General features: G+C 66.6%; 2 protein-coding genes and 1 long non-coding RNA gene across 7 annotated transcripts; 2 read left to right on the top strand and 1 right to left on the bottom strand.

Moving 5' to 3' along the window:
- Window positions 1–109: 109 nt before the first annotated feature.
- LOC310885966 (digestive cysteine proteinase 1-like) lies at window positions 110–4,923 on the top strand. The gene is made up of 11 exons (XM_083809926.1): window positions 110–345; window positions 1,016–1,075; window positions 1,356–1,448; window positions 1,560–1,732; window positions 2,215–2,458; window positions 2,537–2,732; window positions 2,819–3,012; window positions 3,392–3,483; window positions 3,560–3,721; window positions 4,238–4,427; window positions 4,540–4,923. The coding sequence occupies exons 1-11, from the start codon at window positions 162–164 to the stop codon at window positions 4,725–4,727; spliced, it is 1,776 nt and encodes a 591-aa protein (XP_083666052.1). The 5' UTR covers window positions 110–161; the 3' UTR covers window positions 4,728–4,923.
- An 844-nt stretch (window positions 4,924–5,767) lies between these two features.
- Window positions 5,768–9,875, top strand: LOC310885963 (digestive cysteine proteinase 1-like). 5 transcript variants are annotated; one of them, XM_083809918.1, is made up of 11 exons: window positions 5,768–6,322; window positions 6,564–6,623; window positions 6,781–6,873; window positions 6,976–7,148; window positions 7,431–7,671; window positions 7,986–8,181; window positions 8,266–8,459; window positions 8,610–8,701; window positions 8,778–8,939; window positions 9,165–9,354; window positions 9,543–9,875. In XM_083809918.1, the coding sequence occupies exons 1-11, from the start codon at window positions 6,274–6,276 to the stop codon at window positions 9,728–9,730; spliced, it is 1,638 nt and encodes a 545-aa protein (XP_083666044.1). In that variant the 5' UTR covers window positions 5,768–6,273; the 3' UTR covers window positions 9,731–9,875. The 5 variants fall into 5 exon arrangements, with proteins under 5 accessions (XP_083666044.1, XP_083666042.1, XP_083666041.1 ...); XM_083809916.1 differs by having other exon boundaries at window positions 6,781–7,148; XM_083809915.1 differs by having other exon boundaries at window positions 8,266–8,701; window positions 8,778–9,822.
- A 4,824-nt stretch (window positions 9,876–14,699) lies between these two features.
- Window positions 14,700–16,690, bottom strand: LOC310885978. Its single transcript, XR_014575056.1, has 2 exons — window positions 16,566–16,690; window positions 14,700–15,171 (listed from the first exon to the last, which is right to left on the bottom strand). It is a non-coding gene; the product is annotated as an uncharacterized lncRNA (long non-coding RNA).
- Window positions 16,691–16,733: the final 43 nt, after the last annotated feature.

Here is a 16,733-nt window from a genome sequence, read left to right as displayed (position 1 = left end):
TCTCCCTTGCAGCCCGGCTGCTCTCCCCACCTGCTGCCTCAGTTTCCCCCTCGCAGCTGAGCAAGGAGGACACACATCCCCTTCTGCTGCGCGGTGAGGAGCTCCCAGCTCTCCCCTCGCACCCCGAGCACCCCATAGCCCAGCCTGTGGGGCTCCCCCCAATGGATCCAGCCGATCCCATGCGCCCCATCGGGCACCACATGATGCCGGCTCCTTCCCTCCCCCGGGGAGGGCCCAGGCTCGGCCTTAAAACCGGGAGCAGGTCCCGGCGAGCGGGGGCGACGGGGGCGAGGATGGGCGTGCTCGGCTGGCTCGTGGCCTCCGCGCTCTGCGCCGCCGTGCGGGGTGAGTCCGTGCCCCGGGACGGTGCCGAGGCACCGGGGGGGTTTGGGGGCGCCCCGAAGCTGGGGGATCCCCCGCGGGTCTCGTCTCCCCGTCGCTGGGTTAATGGGAACGCAGGGCAGGATGGAGAAGGGTTTCTTATAGGGTGTGCCAGGCCCCTTGCTCGGAGCCCCTGGGAGAGGAGGGCTGCGGGGTGGTGCAGTGCCTTGAAGGCTTGGCAAGGGGGGGAGGATGAAAATAGGGCTACGCCGAGCCAGACGGCTTTAACGCACGCACCAACCCCAGCCATTTCCCTGTTTTTGCAGAGAGCAGCGGGGGGAGGCGGGCAGGTTGTTGCCGGAAGCGCTGGGGGGGACAGGGGGAGCCGTGCCCCCCACTTCCCCTCGCCGGGTGCCTGGGGCACTGCGCAAGTCCCGGGGGTGCTGGCTCCATCGCCGCTCCCTGCGTCCTGGGCACCACCTGTGGGTGCCCCGACCTTTGGGAACCCCCTGATTTTGGGGTGCTGGGGCCCGTCAGAAAGGTGCTGACGGAGGGGAAGGCTGGCTCCCAGGGCGTGTTGGCGTGGGGTTGCACAAGCTGCGAGCCCGGGAGGAGCCGCAGGGAACGGGAGCGTCCCGCCGCAGGCTGCCCCGCGGCCCCGCAACCCGGCCCCAGCCCCGCTTGTGCCTTGCAGGACAGGACCAGGGGCTCTCCCGGCCGCTGCCCCACTTCGGATCCATCTACCATGTCAGAGGTAACGGCCCCGTGTCGGGGCTGAGGGCGGCCAGGACCCCCCAGCACCATGGGGGGAGCGGATGCTCAGCACCGGGTCATCCCAGTGCCCAGCTGGCACTGCAACTGGTGCATGTGGTGGTGGTGGTGGGGTCCCCTGGGGACAGCGGCTTGGTTCGGCTGTGGGGCCGCGTCCCCCGTGGGTGCCAGGGGTGTCTCTGATGAGCACGGTGCGGCCGGGGGCTCGGGGAGGGATGTGGGGTGCCGGGGCTGAGCCGTGCCCCGTGCTGGGTGCTCCGCAGGGGTCATCAACCTGCCCTACGCGGAGATCGAGGAGCCCTTCGAAGCCTGGTACAACCTGACGGGGAACAAGAGCCGGATCCAGTACTACGGGGGTAGGCAGGGGGGCACAATCCAGCTGGCCGGATCCATCTGCGCCCGTCCCTGTGCGAAGGGAGGCTGAGCGCGGGACCCCCGTGCCTCATTTTCCACCCTGGCTGGCGCAGGGCAGGTGATAACGTACCAGCTGGCCGGGGTGAAGCCCTACGGGATGCAGTACAAGATCACCCCCGAGACCACCGAGAAGGAGGTGAACGCCAGGAAATGCTTCCAGCTGCCCGGCTCCAAGGAGGACGCGGTCAGGATCCAGAGCGTCTTCCCCAGCCTGGATGGCTTCAAGGTGAGGGGGGGCAAAGGAGAGCCTGGATCCGACCCGCTGCCCGCAGCATCCCTGGGGCTGGGGGTGCTGGGCCGTGCTCCCCTCCGTCCCTGCTCGCCTCTGCGTGGTGCAGGGTGCCGGGGCAGGCTGCGGCAGGTCCCTGCACCCATGGGTGCAGGGAGGGTCACTTCCCCACCCGGCTCGGGGCCAGACGCCCGGCTCCTTTCCCAACCCCAGGAGCCGTGTTGGGACGTGTCGCAGCCCACACAAGCGCTGGTGTTTCGGGACAGCTCGGGCAAGTCGCTGCACGGCGGCTCGGCTCCCCCCGTCCCCAGCCTCCGGCGGGGCTGGCCGCGGCACCCGCTTTCCCCGCTGGCCACACAGACACCGGGTGCACGGTGCTGCACGTGCGATGGGTGCCCACGGAGGGGCCGGGTGGGGAGGCATGGACACGGGGTGAGATGAGGGGTCGGCACCCCAAGAACCTGTCCCCGTGCCCCCAGTTCCTGCGGGAGGAGTACTACCAGGGCCGGTACTGCGCCGTGTGGCAGAACGTCACCCACTGGGCGCAGAAGAAGAACGTCTACACCCTGTGGGTGACCAACTCCAGCTGCGGGGTGGCCCCCGTGCACTACGAGATGCGGGGCTACAACAGCCTGCTGGGCTCCCACTACGACAAGTACGAGATCTCCTACACCGACTTCGACAACAGCTTCCCCTCCTCCGTCTTCGACATCCCCGTGAATGGTGAGCGGGGCCGGGGCCCCCACCCTGCCCGCCCTCGGCTGGCTCTCGGGCTGACGGCGTCCCCTAATTGCACCCTAGAGACGAAGAAATGCGGGCTCCTGCCGGGGAGCACGGCGGAGCACCGGGTGCTGGCGAACCCCATGGAGGACCTGGTGGGGCGGCACCAGCCGCGGGCGCACGAGGTTTTCCACCACTACCGGCGGCGCTTCGGGCGGCGGTACGGCTCCGCGCGGGAGCTGGAGCACCGGCAGCGCGTCTTCGTGCACAACATGAGGTGCGGGCGGGTTGGGGGGCACCTACCGACCCCCCCCGGGGAACCAGGTGCTGCGGTGGCCTCAGCGGTGCCGTCCCCGTCCCCAGGTTCGTGCACTCAAAGAACCGCGCCGCGCTCTCCTACACGCTGGCGCTGAACCACCTGGCCGACCGCACGCCCCAGGAGCTGGCGGCGCTGCGGGGCCGTCGCCGGAGCGGGGCCCCCAACCACGGGCTGCCCTTCCCTGCCGAGCGCTACGCCGGCCTCATCCTGCCCGAGAGCCTCGACTGGCGCATGTACGGTGCGTGCCGGATGGGGTCGGTGCGCGGTGCTGCTCTGCCCGGGGGGTGGGTGCTGGTAAAGGGGGTTGGTTCTTCCCATCGGGGTCGGTGCAGTGTCCGGCCGAGCTGGCTCGTGCTCCTTCCCCATGCCAGGGAGCTCCAGAGGGACTCATCCAGCCCGAGGCAGCTCTGCTGGTGCTGGTTCCCCCATGCCCCCATGTGCTGGGAGCGATGCTCCCTGGGGATGCTCTAACCTCGGGGCGTGCAGCCAGAGGTTTGGTGCTTCCCCCACCACGAGCTGGCACCAAGCCCTGCCTGCGACGTGCCCGGGGAGCGCGGGGAGTCCTGCCTCAGTTTCCCTTTCACCCACCCCAATTGTCACCCTCCTGCTGCCCCCAGGCGCGGTGACCCCCGTGAAGGACCAGGCTGTCTGCGGCTCCTGCTGGAGCTTCGCCACCACGGGCGCGATGGAGGGTGCCCTGTTCCTCAAGGTGAGAGCGAGCGGGGACGGCCGGGGTGGCCGCAGGGTGCTTGTCCCCGTCCCTGCAGCGTGTCCCCTCCCCGCAGACCGGCGTGCTGACCCCGCTGTCCCAGCAAGTCCTCATCGACTGCTCCTGGGGCTTCGGGAACTACGCGTGCGACGGGGGCGAGGAGTGGCGAGCCTACGAGTGGATCAAGAAGCACGGCGGCATCGCCAGCACCGAGTCCTACGGCAACTACAAGGGGCAGGTGAGGGTGGCCCCGTGCCCCTGCCGGGGTCCCCAGCTCTCAGGATGGGTCCCTCTGGTCACCCTCCAGGGATGCTAACGGGCTCTGGGGATGGGCGAACCGCCCTTTCCCCAGGGCACGAGAGTCCCTGCGGTTCTTTGCAGTGCGAAGCCAAGCCCTGGGGCTCAGCCAGGCGGTTTCGTCACTGCTGCCTCAGTTTCTCCTCTTGCACAACAGGGACGAGGCTCCTCTGCCGTGGGGTGGTGACACAGCCACGGCTCCCTGGGGCGCAGGGATGGTGCGGGACTGCCCAGAGACAGGGGGACAAGGGCAGAGCGAGGGGCTTGGGGACAGAGCAAGGCGCCCCTGCTCCATGCCAGGGAAATGTCCCCATTGTGGTGGGCAGCAGGGGCTGGGGCAGGGACGCTGACACATCCCAAATCCCACATTGGCCCCTGCATGGGAGCAGGGGGCAGCCAGGGGCATGGCGGGGGGACCTGGGTGCCCCCGCTGACGCCGCCCCCCGGGGTGCCGCAGAACGGCCTGTGCCACTACAACCAGTCTGAGATGCTGGCCAAGATCACGGGCTACGTCAACGTCACCTCGGGCAACATCACGGCGGTGAAAGCTGCCATCTACAAGCACGGCCCCGTGGCCGTCAGCATCGACGCCTCGCACAGGACCTTCTCCTTCTACTCCAACGGCGTCTACTACGAGCCCAAGTGCGGTGAGTTGGGTGGCCCCCCGGTACCCCCCCCCGGACGTTGGGCAGGGCTGGAGGGGGTGAGGATCCCTGCAGCCCCCCGGGGGCTCCTGTCCCAACGCGCCCTCCCCTGCAGCGAACAAGCCGGGGGAGCTGGACCACGCCGTGCTGGCCGTGGGCTACGGGGTGCTGCAGGGAGAGACCTACTGGCTCATCAAGAACTCCTGGTCCACCTACTGGGGCAACGACGGCTACATCCTCATGGCCATGAAGGACAACAACTGCGGCGTGGCCACCGAGGCCACCTACCCCGTCCTGGCCTAAGGCACTTGCCAGCTCTGCGGGGGGAACCTGCGGGCACCCAGCCCTGGAGCAGAGCCTTCGTTGTGACCCGGGGTGCGGGAGGAAGATGGGGACGTGGGGGGACCCCCGTGGTACAGGAGGAAGCTGGGGACATGGTGGGACAGAGCTGCTGGAAAATCAGCCGTGGGCTTGCCAATAAAGACCCCAGAAAAAATAGTTTTGGTTATAATTATAATATAATAATAATACAATATTTTTTGGCTAAAATAATTTTGCCCGCCTGGCTCAGGTCCCTGTCCCGGCCCTGGGGACAGCCAGCTGCCTTCAGCAGCCCCCCCGGGACGAGGGGGGAGGCTCTCCCAGCCCTATCTCGAGTGGAGCACAAACACCCCCAGGGCTTTCTGCTGAGACGGGACATTCCTGGAGCACGGGGAGAGGGGGGGGCAGCCACCCTCTGCCCCACTGCCCTGGCTCTGTTGTGGCTCTGGAAGGGGGGGTTGGCACTTGTGGTGTCCCCAGCCGGGCTCCTCAGCACCCTGTGGGGCTGCTCCCTGCTGGGGGCGGGGGGGACCCTACAAACCCCCCCAAGGAGAGCAGGTTTGGTACGGGAACATCCTGCAACCAGCACGGGGAGGGCGAGCTCTGGCTGTCCTCCCCGCTTTGCTGTCGCCTCTCTGGGGCAGAAGCATTTTGGGGGGGCAGCAGCCCCCGTGTGCCTTGCGGTGCGTGCGGCCATCCCGCGCCCAGCCCCTATCGGCGTTGTTTGGGGCTCGGCGGCCCCGCGGGCGCTCGCTGTCACCTTGGGCCGGGGTCCAGCTGGCCCCGCTGCAAGTGGGGGGGGTGAAGGCCACCGCTGCGCTCCTGCCCGGGTCCTCCTTCCCCACGGCGCTCCTGACGTCTGGGCTCTCTCCTTTTTTCCAATTAACCCCCCCTCTAATTGCAGTCCTGGGCTCGCCCTGCTAGGACGCAGGGGTGCAGAGAGTCCCGCACCCCACCGTGGGGACAGCGGGGACAGCGGGGCATCCAGGAGGGCAGGGAGCACCCCGAGGGGCCACGGTGTGGGTGCTCTCCTGGGTGCCCTCCTGGGGCAGCCGATGGGTTTTGCCTTGTGCCTCTTTGCCCCGTGCTGCTGCAAACGCTGCCCCTGCTCGCTGCAGGCAGCAGAGCCTTGCTGCAAGCTGCAGTGCTGGGGGCACGGGGGCACCCCCAGCACCCACCCCTGGGTCCCTAATCCATGGGACCCCCCACCCCTCACCCCAGGGGATGGCCCCACCACAGGGAACCGGTGCCCACAGGGATCTGGGTCCCACCTTGCTCCCCCTGACCCCAAGCCCTGCAAGCGCACGGCATCAGCACCCACCCTGCTACGGGTGGGAAGGGCACCCCTGGGTGCTCGTGGGGGGGCTGGGGAGGGCAGCACAAAGCCCCACCTCCCCTTTGGTGTAATCCTGGCCAACGGGAGGGATGGGGCCGTGCCCGTCGGCTGCCGGCAGCTCCCTGCCCACCCACCGGGGGTATTTAAGGCACCCGTGGACGCAGGGCAGCACCGTGGGCTGGGGCGTGCAGGATGGAGGGGTTGGGGTGGCTGCTGGTGCTGGGGGCTGCCCTGCTGCTGGGTGAGCGCCCCCCCTGCCCTGGCTGCACCCCAGGGTGATAGGGGGAGGTCTGGGGGAGCGGGGAGCCCTGCCTTGGGGACCCCCAGTCTCTGCCCTGCCTGGGCAGGGTGCGCTCCCCCAGGTTGTCCCCCCTCTCCTAGGGTTTTTCTGCAGGCTTTGAGGCAGCCCTGTGCATGGAGAGGTGGGCAATCAGCAGCTTAAAAGGCTTTTTTGCTTTTATTTTATGTTTTTTAATTTCCAGGAGCAGAGAGCAAAGCTCTGCTGGAGATACCCACGTTTGGGGACATCTACCACGTCACAGGTACCGCTCGGGGACCCAGCACCCTGCTGGGACGGTGCCAGCCGAGGGGCCCAGCACCTCCGGGTGCCCCACATCTGGGGCTGGGCACGTCGCAGCCGTGGGGTGCTGTGGGTGGGAGCGGGGTGGTGATGCCGTGGGGTGCCCGGGGTGCCCGCAGGAGTGCTCAGCCTGCCCTACGCGGAGATCAGGGAGCCCTTCGAAGCCTGGTACAACCTCACCGGGGGGAAGAGCCGCATCCAGTACTACGGCGGTGGGTGCGCGGGGGCCGGCGGCCACCCCCATCCCTCTGCTCCCTCTGGGGGCCCCCTCCACACCGGGCTGGGCTGGAACCCGGTGCCGTCCCCGTCCCCAGGCCAAGTGGTCACCTACCAGTTCGGCTCCGTCGAGCCCTTCGGCGCCAGCTTCAAGGTGACGCCGGAGACCACGGAGACGGAGGTCAACGTCCGCAAGTGCTTCCGCATCAACGGCACCGACGGGGACCTCGTCACCCCGCAGAGCGTCTTCCCCAGCCTGGAGAACTTCAAGGTGAGCCCCGGGCATGGCCCCCGAGGAGCTGGAAATGAGGCAGGGGAGGGGACAAGGGACACCGGTGGGCATGGGGTGGTTGGGAGTGGGCAAATGCCTCCGTGAGAGGGCAGAGGTGGTTGGGAATGGGTAAACACGTGGCCAGATCCAGCCCCGGGTGCCGGAGGAGGAGGAGGAGGGTTCTCATCTTGCACAGCGCGGTGTGGCTGGGGTGTGCTTGCAGTGGGGTGCTCGCCGGGGACACGGTGGTGGCATGGCGTCCCTGACACCCGCTGTGCCCAGTGGGTTCGGGAGGAGCGCTTCCGCGGGCAGCGCTGCGCCGTCTGGCAGAACGTCTCCTACTGGGGCCGCAAGAAGAACGTCTACACGCTGCGGGTGGGCGGCTCGGCCCGCGGCCCCGTGCCCCTGCACTACGAGGTGCACGGCTTCAACAGCCTGCTGGGCTCCCACTACGACAAGTACGAGATCGACTACTCCACCTTCAGCCACCGCTTCTCCCCTGAGGTCTTCCAGCTCCCCGACGGTGAGCGGCCGCTCAGCCGGTGCCGCCCCGCGGCTCTGCGTCCTCTGATTTATTATAATTAATTTCCTAGCACCCCGTAATTCGGGATGATTGGCTGGGGGGGAAAAAGGGAGGTGGGGAGAAACCTAAAAATGCCGAGAGCTGGGTGATCCCGTGCTGGGCGCGGTGCGGGGACGCTCCAGCACCAGGTCTGGAAGCGGAGGGTGCAGACCTCGATCTGTGCCCCCAGGGTTTGGGGTGCGGGTGCTGCACCCCGCTGCGGGGAGGGACCTGTCCCCGCTTGGAGGCTGCAGCCCTCCCCGTGCCCCCCGCAGGCGTGCAGTGCGAGCAGTGGCCCGCGGCCGGCCCCGAGCACCGCATCGTGGCCAACCCCATGCGGGAGTTCGTGGGGACGGACACGGAGCACGTCCACCACCGCCTCTTCCACCACTACCAGGAGAGGTTTGGGAAGCGCTACGGCAGCGAGGAGGAGCATGAGCACCGCAAGCGCGCCTTCATCCACAACATGAGGTAAGGGGGCGGCGGGGGGAGACCCGGGGGGGCTCGGGGGTGCTCCCCTCGTCCCGCAGCACCTTCACCCTGTCCTGTCCCCAGGTTCGTGCACTCGAAGAACCGCGCCGCGCTCTCCTACACGCTGGCGCTGAACTACCTGGCCGACCGCACGCCCCAGGAGCTGGCGGCGCTGCGGGGCCGTCACCGGAGCGGGGCCCCCAACCACGGGCTGCCCTTCCCCACCCAGCTCTACGCCGACCTCCACCTCCCCGAGAGCCTCGACTGGAGGCTGTACGGTGAGCAGGGACCCAGCCTGGTGGGGTGCAAGCCCAGACCGTGCCCAAGACTTGGGCTCTGCTTTGCACTCCGGGCTTTGCGCAGGTCCTCGAGTCCTGCCTCAGTTTCCCTTTCACCCACCCCAATTGTCACCCTCCTGCTGTCCCCAGGCGCGGTGACCCCCGTGAAGGACCAGGCTGTCTGCGGCTCCTGCTGGAGCTTCGCCACCACGGGCGCAATGGAGGGTGCCCTGTTCCTCAAGGTGAGAGCGAGCGGGGACGGCCGGGGTGGCCGCAGGGTGCTTGTCCCCGTCCCTGCAGCGTGTCCCCTCCCCGCAGACCGGCGTGCTGACCCCGCTGTCCCAGCAAGTCCTCATCGACTGCTCCTGGGGCTTTGGGAACCAGGCGTGTGATGGGGGCGAGGAGTGGCGAGCCTACGAGTGGGTGATGAAGCACGGCGGCATCGCCAGCACCGAGTCCTACGGGCCGTACCTGGGGCAGGTGAGGGTGCTCGGGGTGGGTGTGCTCCCACCTGCACCCCATCCTCCCCACCAAGCTTTGGGGTGCACAGCGAGGCTCTCCCAAGGCTGCCATCACCCGTCTGGCACCGGATGGCTGCTCCTCTTTGGGTTATGGATGCTCCACCCAAGCCGACCCTTCTGGGATGGGTTGGATCCCCCTGGAAACCTCTCCAGGACCCTGGTGCCACCTCCATGTCCCCCCCAGAACGGCTACTGCCACTGCAACCAGTCGGAGCTGGTGGCCCCGCTCGCCGGCTATGTCAACGTGGAGCCGGGCAGCACCGCGGCGCTGAAAGCCGCGCTGGTCAAGCACGGCCCCGTGGCCGTCAACATCGACGCCTCGCACAAGTCCTTCGCCTTCTACGCCAACGGCGTCTACGAGGAGCCCCACTGCGGTGAGCTGGGTGGGCGGTGGGGTGGGGGGCACCCAGCGGGGTCCCCGTCCTGCTCACGGGGTCTGGGCTTGGCACGGGGATCTGCACACCTGGGGCGTAAACGTCGGTGCGGGGCTGGCCGAGGGGCTGCACCCAGAGCAGGGATGGGGACGGAGACATCTCCGTTTTTCTTCTTTTCTCCCTCCCAGGGAACGAGACGTCAGAGCTGGACCACGCGGTGCTGGCTGTGGGCTACGGGGTGCTGCACGGCAAGAGCTACTGGCTCATCAAGAACTCCTGGTCCACCTACTGGGGCAACGACGGCTACATCCTCATGGCCATGAAGGACAACAACTGCGGCGTGGCCACCGCCGCCTCCTTCCCCGTCCTGGCCTGATGGGACGCGGCCCCAGCGCGTGCCCCGTCCCCACCGTGTCCCCCTGTGCAGCTCTGGCTGGATTTGGGGCTCCGCGAGGTGATTGTGGGGCAGAGGGGGGGCAGCGCAGCCAGGAGGGCAGAGGGTTTTGGGGGAGGTGCTTTGTCGTTTTGGCAATAAATGCTGTGAGAAGTGATCCTGTCCATGGCGCTGGGGTGTCTTCTCTCCCCCCCCAGCCTGCCCCTGTCTGCCACAGCCCTTGCTGGGAGCGCCTTCTGCAGCCCTCCGGGTGCTGAGCTTCACGCGGTGCTCAGCCCGGCCGTGCCCCATTTGGGTTCTGTGTCCCCTAACCCCAAGGATTTCAGTGCCAGCACCCCCTTCCCAGCAGCTCCGGCTGTCCCTCTGGATGCTGGGCCCTCTTCTCTGGGCTCCTGCGTGTGTCAGTGCCTGGTGGCACACCACACGTTTGGGGAGAAAACAGAATTCCTGGGGCTTTTCATGTTCCGAGGACGGAAGGAACCCAAACGGTCCCCTGCGTTGTGGGTGCTCCTGGGGGTATCAGAGGGACCCGGGTGCTGGGAGGACACAGGGGTGCAGGACAGGGCAAGAAGGTGGGTGACGGTGACAGAGCCACGGGGAGGGGGACAGAGCTGGTTCCCAGGCACATCCCTGGGGTGGGGAGGCTTTGTTCAACCCCACAGGGAGCAGCCAGGCGTGGAGCTGCCACCCCAGCTCTGCCATGTTCCCTTTTTCACCCTTCTCCAGCGCTTTACCCCAAAACTGCACAGCCATGGGGAAACCCAAGCAGGAGCCCCAAGGGTTTAGGGAGGCCGCTGCTGCTGTGGGGCTGCCCCCAGAGAGGGTCCTGGCTGTCCCAGTGCGGTGTGGGGTCTGCAGCACTCAGGGTGCTGGTGCCCTGCTCGTGTCCCAGGTGGAAGCTGTCGGCTCTGCCCTCCCCACCTGAGCCCATTTAGGAGCTGGGGGGAGCCTGCAGGAGGGGCAGGGTCAGTGCTGGGCTCCTGGTGGTAATGGGGAGGGAGGCTGGGGGCTGAGCCCCCAGGGTGCCCCTTTTATCCTGCCCCAGATGCCCTGGCTGTGCCCACCGCCAGCAGCTGCCGTCCCCGGGGATTTCACGGGAAGCAGGCGCGAGAAGCAGACCAAGGAACCAGAGCTGCAGCTCCTGGGGGGCTGCGCCTCCACCTCTGGGGGCCTCGGAGAGGGGGCATGGGGAGGCTGTCCCCAAATCCCACGCAATTCGGGGTGGCAGCTGGAAACGGTCCCAAGGGTGGAGAGGTGAGCGGTGGAGAGCTGGGGGTGCTGAGCGCACCGCGGGGCTCCCGGTGGAGCAGCTGGTGATGGGGACCCCCTGTGTGTCCCCTGGGAAAGGGGTGACCTTCTGCCAGGGGGGTGTGTGAGGAGGTGGTGGGGAGAGCATGGGGACAGCGGTGTCCCCAGGGTGTCCCGTGCGGCGTGGTGCTCCCTGCTGGCACCTCCTGGGAGGCAGCAGGGGTGGGGGTCCCGCAGCAAGAGGAGCCCCCAGGGGTTTGAGCTCTGTCCCCTTGGCCACGGGGCACAGACCCCACTGGCTGTACTGGTGGCAGGGGCAGCGCCACCCAAACCTCCTGGGGGGCTTCCTGGAGGGGGGACGTGGGAGCCCCTGCGCATTTCTGGCCGACCTCTGGCTGCTCCCAGGGAGCAGAAGCGGGCTGGGAGCTGGGTTGCTGCTTCCATCGGCGTTCTGCATCGCCCCACGGATGCATCCCCACCCGAAATGCCAGCCCCATCCAGCACAGCCGCAAAATCCTGCCCAGGGCACGCCACGGAGAGGGCACAGCGGCACGTCCATGGATGGGGCTTCCCCTCCTGCATTTTTTTGACCTGCAAAACTCCCAAAGCAATGGGGTCGAGGGCCCCGAGACCGAAGCAATGGGGTCGAGGGCGCCTGGCCCAGCACCTCCAGCTGACGGCGATTCCCCTGTGCATACGTGGGCTGCATCCTTCCCCAAAGGGGCTTGTGGTGGCTGAGGGCAGCCGTGCTGAGCAGCTACGCCCTCGTTACACCCTTATTTTGTCTAGCAAATGGCCGGGGCGAGCACCGTGCTTCCTCCCCAGGAGCGCCGCGTCCCTTCCAGGCGGGGCGATCGCTCCCGACTGAGGGTGGCAGGCCGTAATATCGCCTTGTTTTCCTCTCCCTCGTTCACCTGCTTATTTGACAATTTGCTGCACTGATTTCTGAAGTGGTCTTTAATCATTCCCGGCGGGGGCGCCGGCTCGAGCGCGCGGCTGGGAGGGGAACGATCGCGGCGCAGGAGTGATGGGGTTTGTTCTGGGGGAGGCCGGGGCTCCGCAGCGTTGATTCTCTTGACTGCAGTCAATAAAACAGGCTTTGACTTTCAGGGAACCGTGACTTTCAGGCTCCCTTCGGGCAGGCGATGCTCTGAATTTGCTGCTGAACACGCAGGAGGCTGCGAGCGCTGCAGGGTTTGCGCCCCCAGGAAGCGTTTGGCAGGAGCCTGGAATTTCGCGTCTGTGGCACCGGGGACAGCCGAGGCTCTGAGTGCGGGTAGTTAAGCATGGCTGGGAACTTAAAAAGATGGGTTTATTTATTTTGGAAGGGGAGAATTTAAGAAAGGAGGCACCTGAGAAGGGAGCGGCTGCTTGCTGAGCTGGTGCTGGGCTGAGCCATGAGCCCCAGACCAAGCACAGCGAGGAGCAAACACCCTAAAACCCTCCTTTAGGGAAAACAAACGTGGCCTGGAGATTTACCCTTAATAAGATTTAATCCACACGTTTAAGCTTCCCTTTGGATGAGGCGTATTGTCTGCACACACCCCGCATTCCCAGCCTGCCAGCTACGTGGGAAACTCCCCAAATTTGATACCTGGCTGGTGAAACACCAGCTGAGGCTGGGTGCTTTAAAGGCAGCAGGTGCCATGAGCCAAAGTTGATTTTTAGCACCTACTTTTTGTGTGCCCCCTTGGAGATCCCAACCCCCAAACCTTCCCTGGTGCTCGTAACCACAGCAGGAGCGCGAGGCGAGATTTGGGGGGTGGCTCCATGTGGGATCCCCTCCTCAAATGGTGCTGGGAGGTGGACGTGGGGCCGAGCAGGCAGCGAGCCCGGGCAGCTTGGAGCCAGGCCGTCCTCGGGGCTGGTGGCCCTGTGCCCTCGAGACAAGGACGGGTGCTCCATCGGGGCGATGGTGGTGTCTCCTTGGGGGGGGGGGGAAAGGGCTCCCTGGCTCCCCCGTGGGACCCCTGTGCCCATGAATTCCCCTCTGCCCTCACCGGGCACGGGACAGGAGTCGCTGTCCCCCGGCACAGCCAGGTCCCCATGTGCCCGGTGGGGCGAGCAGGGGGCTCTGGGCTTCTTCCCCCATCAGCCAACATCATGTTACGCCCCTAAAATGGAGCCCCTGGGCTGCAGCCTTTCCCCTGCAGCGCTGGCAGAGTTCCCCCAGCTCCGTTTTCCCTCCGTGGGGCTCCCCGAGCTGCCCAGGCGCCAGCTCCCCGCTGCCCGGCCACCGAGCCCCGTGCCGGGTCCCCAGCTCCCAGCGGGGTTGGAAGCCTCCGGGCTGCCCCCGAGCCACTCCGACCCCAATCCGTGGTGAGACGGGGACGGGAATTCGGGGACAATCCCGGCTCCACGCTGGGCTCTGACCCTCGAATTCAGAGCCCAGCGAGGCGAGACAGAGAGCCCCATGGCAAACAGCCCCCAGGAGGGGTTTTTGTTCCAGGGAAACGCGCTTTCTGCGGGTGAGAGCACCCAGACCTGGGGGATCGATCCGTCCCCGCGTCCAGAAACTCCATCCAGAAGCTCGGGGCGGGCCGAGCTTGCCGAGGTAAATAATCCTCCGAGGCAGGGAGGCCGGGATTTCAGCGGGGTTTGGGTTTCGCCCTGCCCTGGGCCGTGCTGGATGCGGCGCTTCCCTCCCGAGAAGGGAGCCCGTGCAGCACTGCCAGGTGGCCAGAAAATGTGCTCCGGCCCCAAAGCTGGCTGCCTGTCAGCGCCGGATGAATTACCCGCGGAAACCTCTCGCGGCTCGCGCAAAACAAGGTAATTATTCAGCAGGCCGGGGACACGGAGGGAGCCAGGATGTGGAAATATTATCCGCGAGCGATTCGCAGGGCACCACAGGCGGAGTCAGGGGGCAGCAGCTGGATGCAGGTCGGCTTGGCAACTCCTGGGGTGGGTTCCCGGGGGCTGTGGCGAGCTCCCTGCACCTCCTGCGCCGGGTGCGTGGACGGGGGGACCCGGGTGGAAGAGCCACGTTGGTTTTGGGGTGACAAACACTGCGATTTGGGGCAGGAAACCTCGCTTTTTGCTATGGAAACAAGCATTTTAGTTGCCTCCAGTAAGGGCAGAGCAGTCTGTTGGCCTCCAGGAGACGGTGAGCGAGAGGCTGCTCGCTGCTGGCGAGGCGATCCTGGCAAACCACAGAGGCAGGGCCTTTCTAAACGGCTCTCCTTACCCTTCCTTCGGTAGCAGCCTCACAAACGCTCGTCCTTAGCCAAATGCTTCTCCCTTGGCGGCCGTGGCTGCTCTGGCAGGTTTGTTGCTCACATTCTCAAACGAACCGTTCCCTTTCCGCAGCTCCAGAGATTTGCAACCCCCCTGACTTCTTTTCTCTTTTTTTTTTTTTTTGGAGGTTTTCATTCCTTGCAACAAGCCGCTCGTGGCGTTTACGTTTTCCAGGTGCGCTGTCAGACCCCGGGGAGCCGGGCGGCCCCGGTTCCTCCACCTCCGCCCCGTTTCCCTCAGAAAGCCTCCTCCGAGCATCCCAGCCCCTGGGCGACGCGGAGGGTTTTTGTTTGAAGCTCCCCGGCCGCCTCTGCCAAGCTCCGCTCTGCCTTCTGCTTCCACCGCCTGCTATTTCCCCATCACCGCCACGCATCCAGCGCAACGCAACGGATTTCACGAAATTAAGTATTTCTCCTACACACGGCATATTTGCCCGGTGATTATAACTAGTCCCCGAGGTAGCCAAGCACAGCAGAATTTCAGTTTAATATGCACACCCACGCAGCCTCGCTAAAAACCCAAGGCACTCCCCCGGTCCTGCTCGGGAAGCGCTGAGCGCCGTGGCGAGCAGCTCGGGTTTCAGCTCCACCACTCGCACAAGCTAGGACTGGGAATACTCTGTAATCTGCTGTGAGGAGGGGGGAAAAAAAAGAGGAAAAAAAAAGGTGGGGAAGTAAGTTTCCGAAAGATTTCAAGGTATCCCCAGCGGCCCGAGAGCAAGCAGGGTTTAAGAACGCAGGAATGTCAGGCAAGGCAGGCACAGACGCAGCAGCTGCGGGTTTGTTAACGCAGCCACGACTCCCCGCTCGCTTTGTCTTGGGCTCGCAGCGAACTTTTAACTCCAAAACGCGTCAGTTCCCCGCTTTGTTTGGGGGGGGCAGCACGTCTGGAAGCTCGCAGCACCTGCTCCGCGTCACGCTGTAAAAACAACAACTGCTCCGCTGAAAAATAAAATAAAAAAGGAGAGAATTACCCCGGTTGCGCAGGGGATGATCTGCAAGCGGTTTGCAGCGCTGGTCCTGCCCCGCCGCCCAGACCCACCCAGCCCACGCAGATCGCAGCCGGGCTCGGCTCTGCCTGGGACCAGCTGCCCTCGCGGCGGGCCAGGAGTCAGGGCAGAGGAAAACAAGGCTTCCCCTTGGCTGCAGATGCTACCTCCTACCTCCTTTTCCCTTCCTTTTCCTCCTATTCTTACGTCTGACCTCTCAGGCGCAGTCGAGCTGCCCTGCCTGCACCCCCCCTGCCCATCCCCGGCCCCCCCCGGGCTCCGCTCCCCCTTGCCCCGCTCCTCCCGCAGCCCCCCGCTCCCTTCCTTCCTCCAGCCCCGCTCCTCCTTCCCCCCGCAGCCGCTCGCTGCCTCGTGCCCCTCGCCCTGCGCTCCCCGAGGCAGGACGGGGCAGTTACAGGCTCGGTGTGACCCCGATTCCTTTTGGCCCTGGCCTGGCTTTGGGCCAGCACGGGGCCCTGTGCTTGGCACAGCGGGGATGGAGCACAGCCTGGAGCAAGGCCGTGGGCAGGACTAGGGCCAGGGCCAGAACCCTGGATGGGACCAGGACCAAGCCCCTGGAAAGGATCAGGGCCAGGCACACGGATGGGACCGGGACCAGGACCCTGGGTGGGACCAGGACCTTGTCCTTGACCCAAGTCCCTGCCCTTGGACCAGGACCAGGACCCTGGACAGGACTAGGGCTATGCCCCTGGGTAGAACCAGACCCCTGGACAGGACAGGACCAGGACCCTGGACAGGACCAGGGCCAAGCCCCTGGACAGGACGAGGACCCGGGTCAAGTCCCTGACCAGGACCAGAACCAGGCCCCTGGACAGGACCAGGCCCTTGTCCTTGGCCCAAGCCCCAGCCCTCAGCCCAGGCCCAGGCCCCTGCACAGGCTGAAGCCCCTTCCCTTGGCCCCAGCCCCTGCTCCTGGCCCACCGTGGATCACACCCGACCTGGAGCGTGCCCCTGGACAGGCCCAGGACCCGCACCAAGTGCCTGGACAGGACCAAGCCCCATTCCTTGGCCCACCAGGGATCGAACCCCACTTGGGGGGTGCCCCCGGACAGGGCCAGGACCAGGGCCAGGACCATGCCCCAGGACAGGCCCAGGCCCCTTCCCTCAGCCCCTGCCCGTGGCCCCTGCCCCAGGACAGCCCCAGGACCCTGCCCTTGGCCCTGCCCCAGGCCCTGGACAGCCCCAAGCCCCCTCCCTCTGCCCAAGCCGCTGCCCCCTGCCCCCTGCCCTTGGCCTTGGCCCTTCCCCATCCCCTACCCCCCCCCGCCCCGCTTCCGGGTCCCCCTCCCTCCCCCCCCGCCCCACCCCGCCGCGTTCTCGCGAGACCTCCCCGCCTCTCCCCGCGCGCCCCCGGGGCCGCGTCACGCGCGGGGCCGTTGCATCACCGCCGCGCGCCCTCTGTGACGTCAGCGCTCCCCCTCCCCAACGACCGTCGCGGAGGGGAAAGGGCGGGGGCCTCCCCGCCCCCGCCCTCCCCGCGGAGCGACGGGCACG

This window comes from Anser anser (assembly GCF_964211835.1).
Source record: "Anser anser genome assembly, chromosome: 24".
NCBI lineage: Eukaryota > Metazoa > Chordata > Aves > Anseriformes > Anatidae > Anser > Anser anser.
Note: the sequence above shows the minus strand (reverse complement) of the source record. Positions and strands in the feature narration are given on the sequence as shown.

Coding starts and splice junctions, on each gene's coding strand:
- LOC310885966 (XM_083809926.1), top strand. CDS start 162: ATGGATCCAGCCGATCCCATGCGCCCCATCGGGCACCACATGATGCCG. Junction 2,733..2,818: donor GTCTTCGTGCACAACATGAG/GTGCGGGCGGGT, acceptor CCCCGTCCCCAG/GTTCGTGCACTCAAAGAACC. Junction 3,722..4,237: donor ACGGCAACTACAAGGGGCAG/GTGAGGGTGGCC, acceptor GGGGTGCCGCAG/AACGGCCTGTGCCACTACAA.
- LOC310885963 (XM_083809914.1), top strand. CDS start 6,274: ATGGAGGGGTTGGGGTGGCTGCTGGTGCTGGGGGCTGCCCTGCTGCTG. Junction 7,672..7,985: donor GGTCTTCCAGCTCCCCGACG/GTGAGCGGCCGC, acceptor TGCCCCCCGCAG/GCGTGCAGTGCGAGCAGTGG. Junction 8,702..8,777: donor AGGGTGCCCTGTTCCTCAAG/GTGAGAGCGAGC, acceptor CCCTCCCCGCAG/ACCGGCGTGCTGACCCCGCT.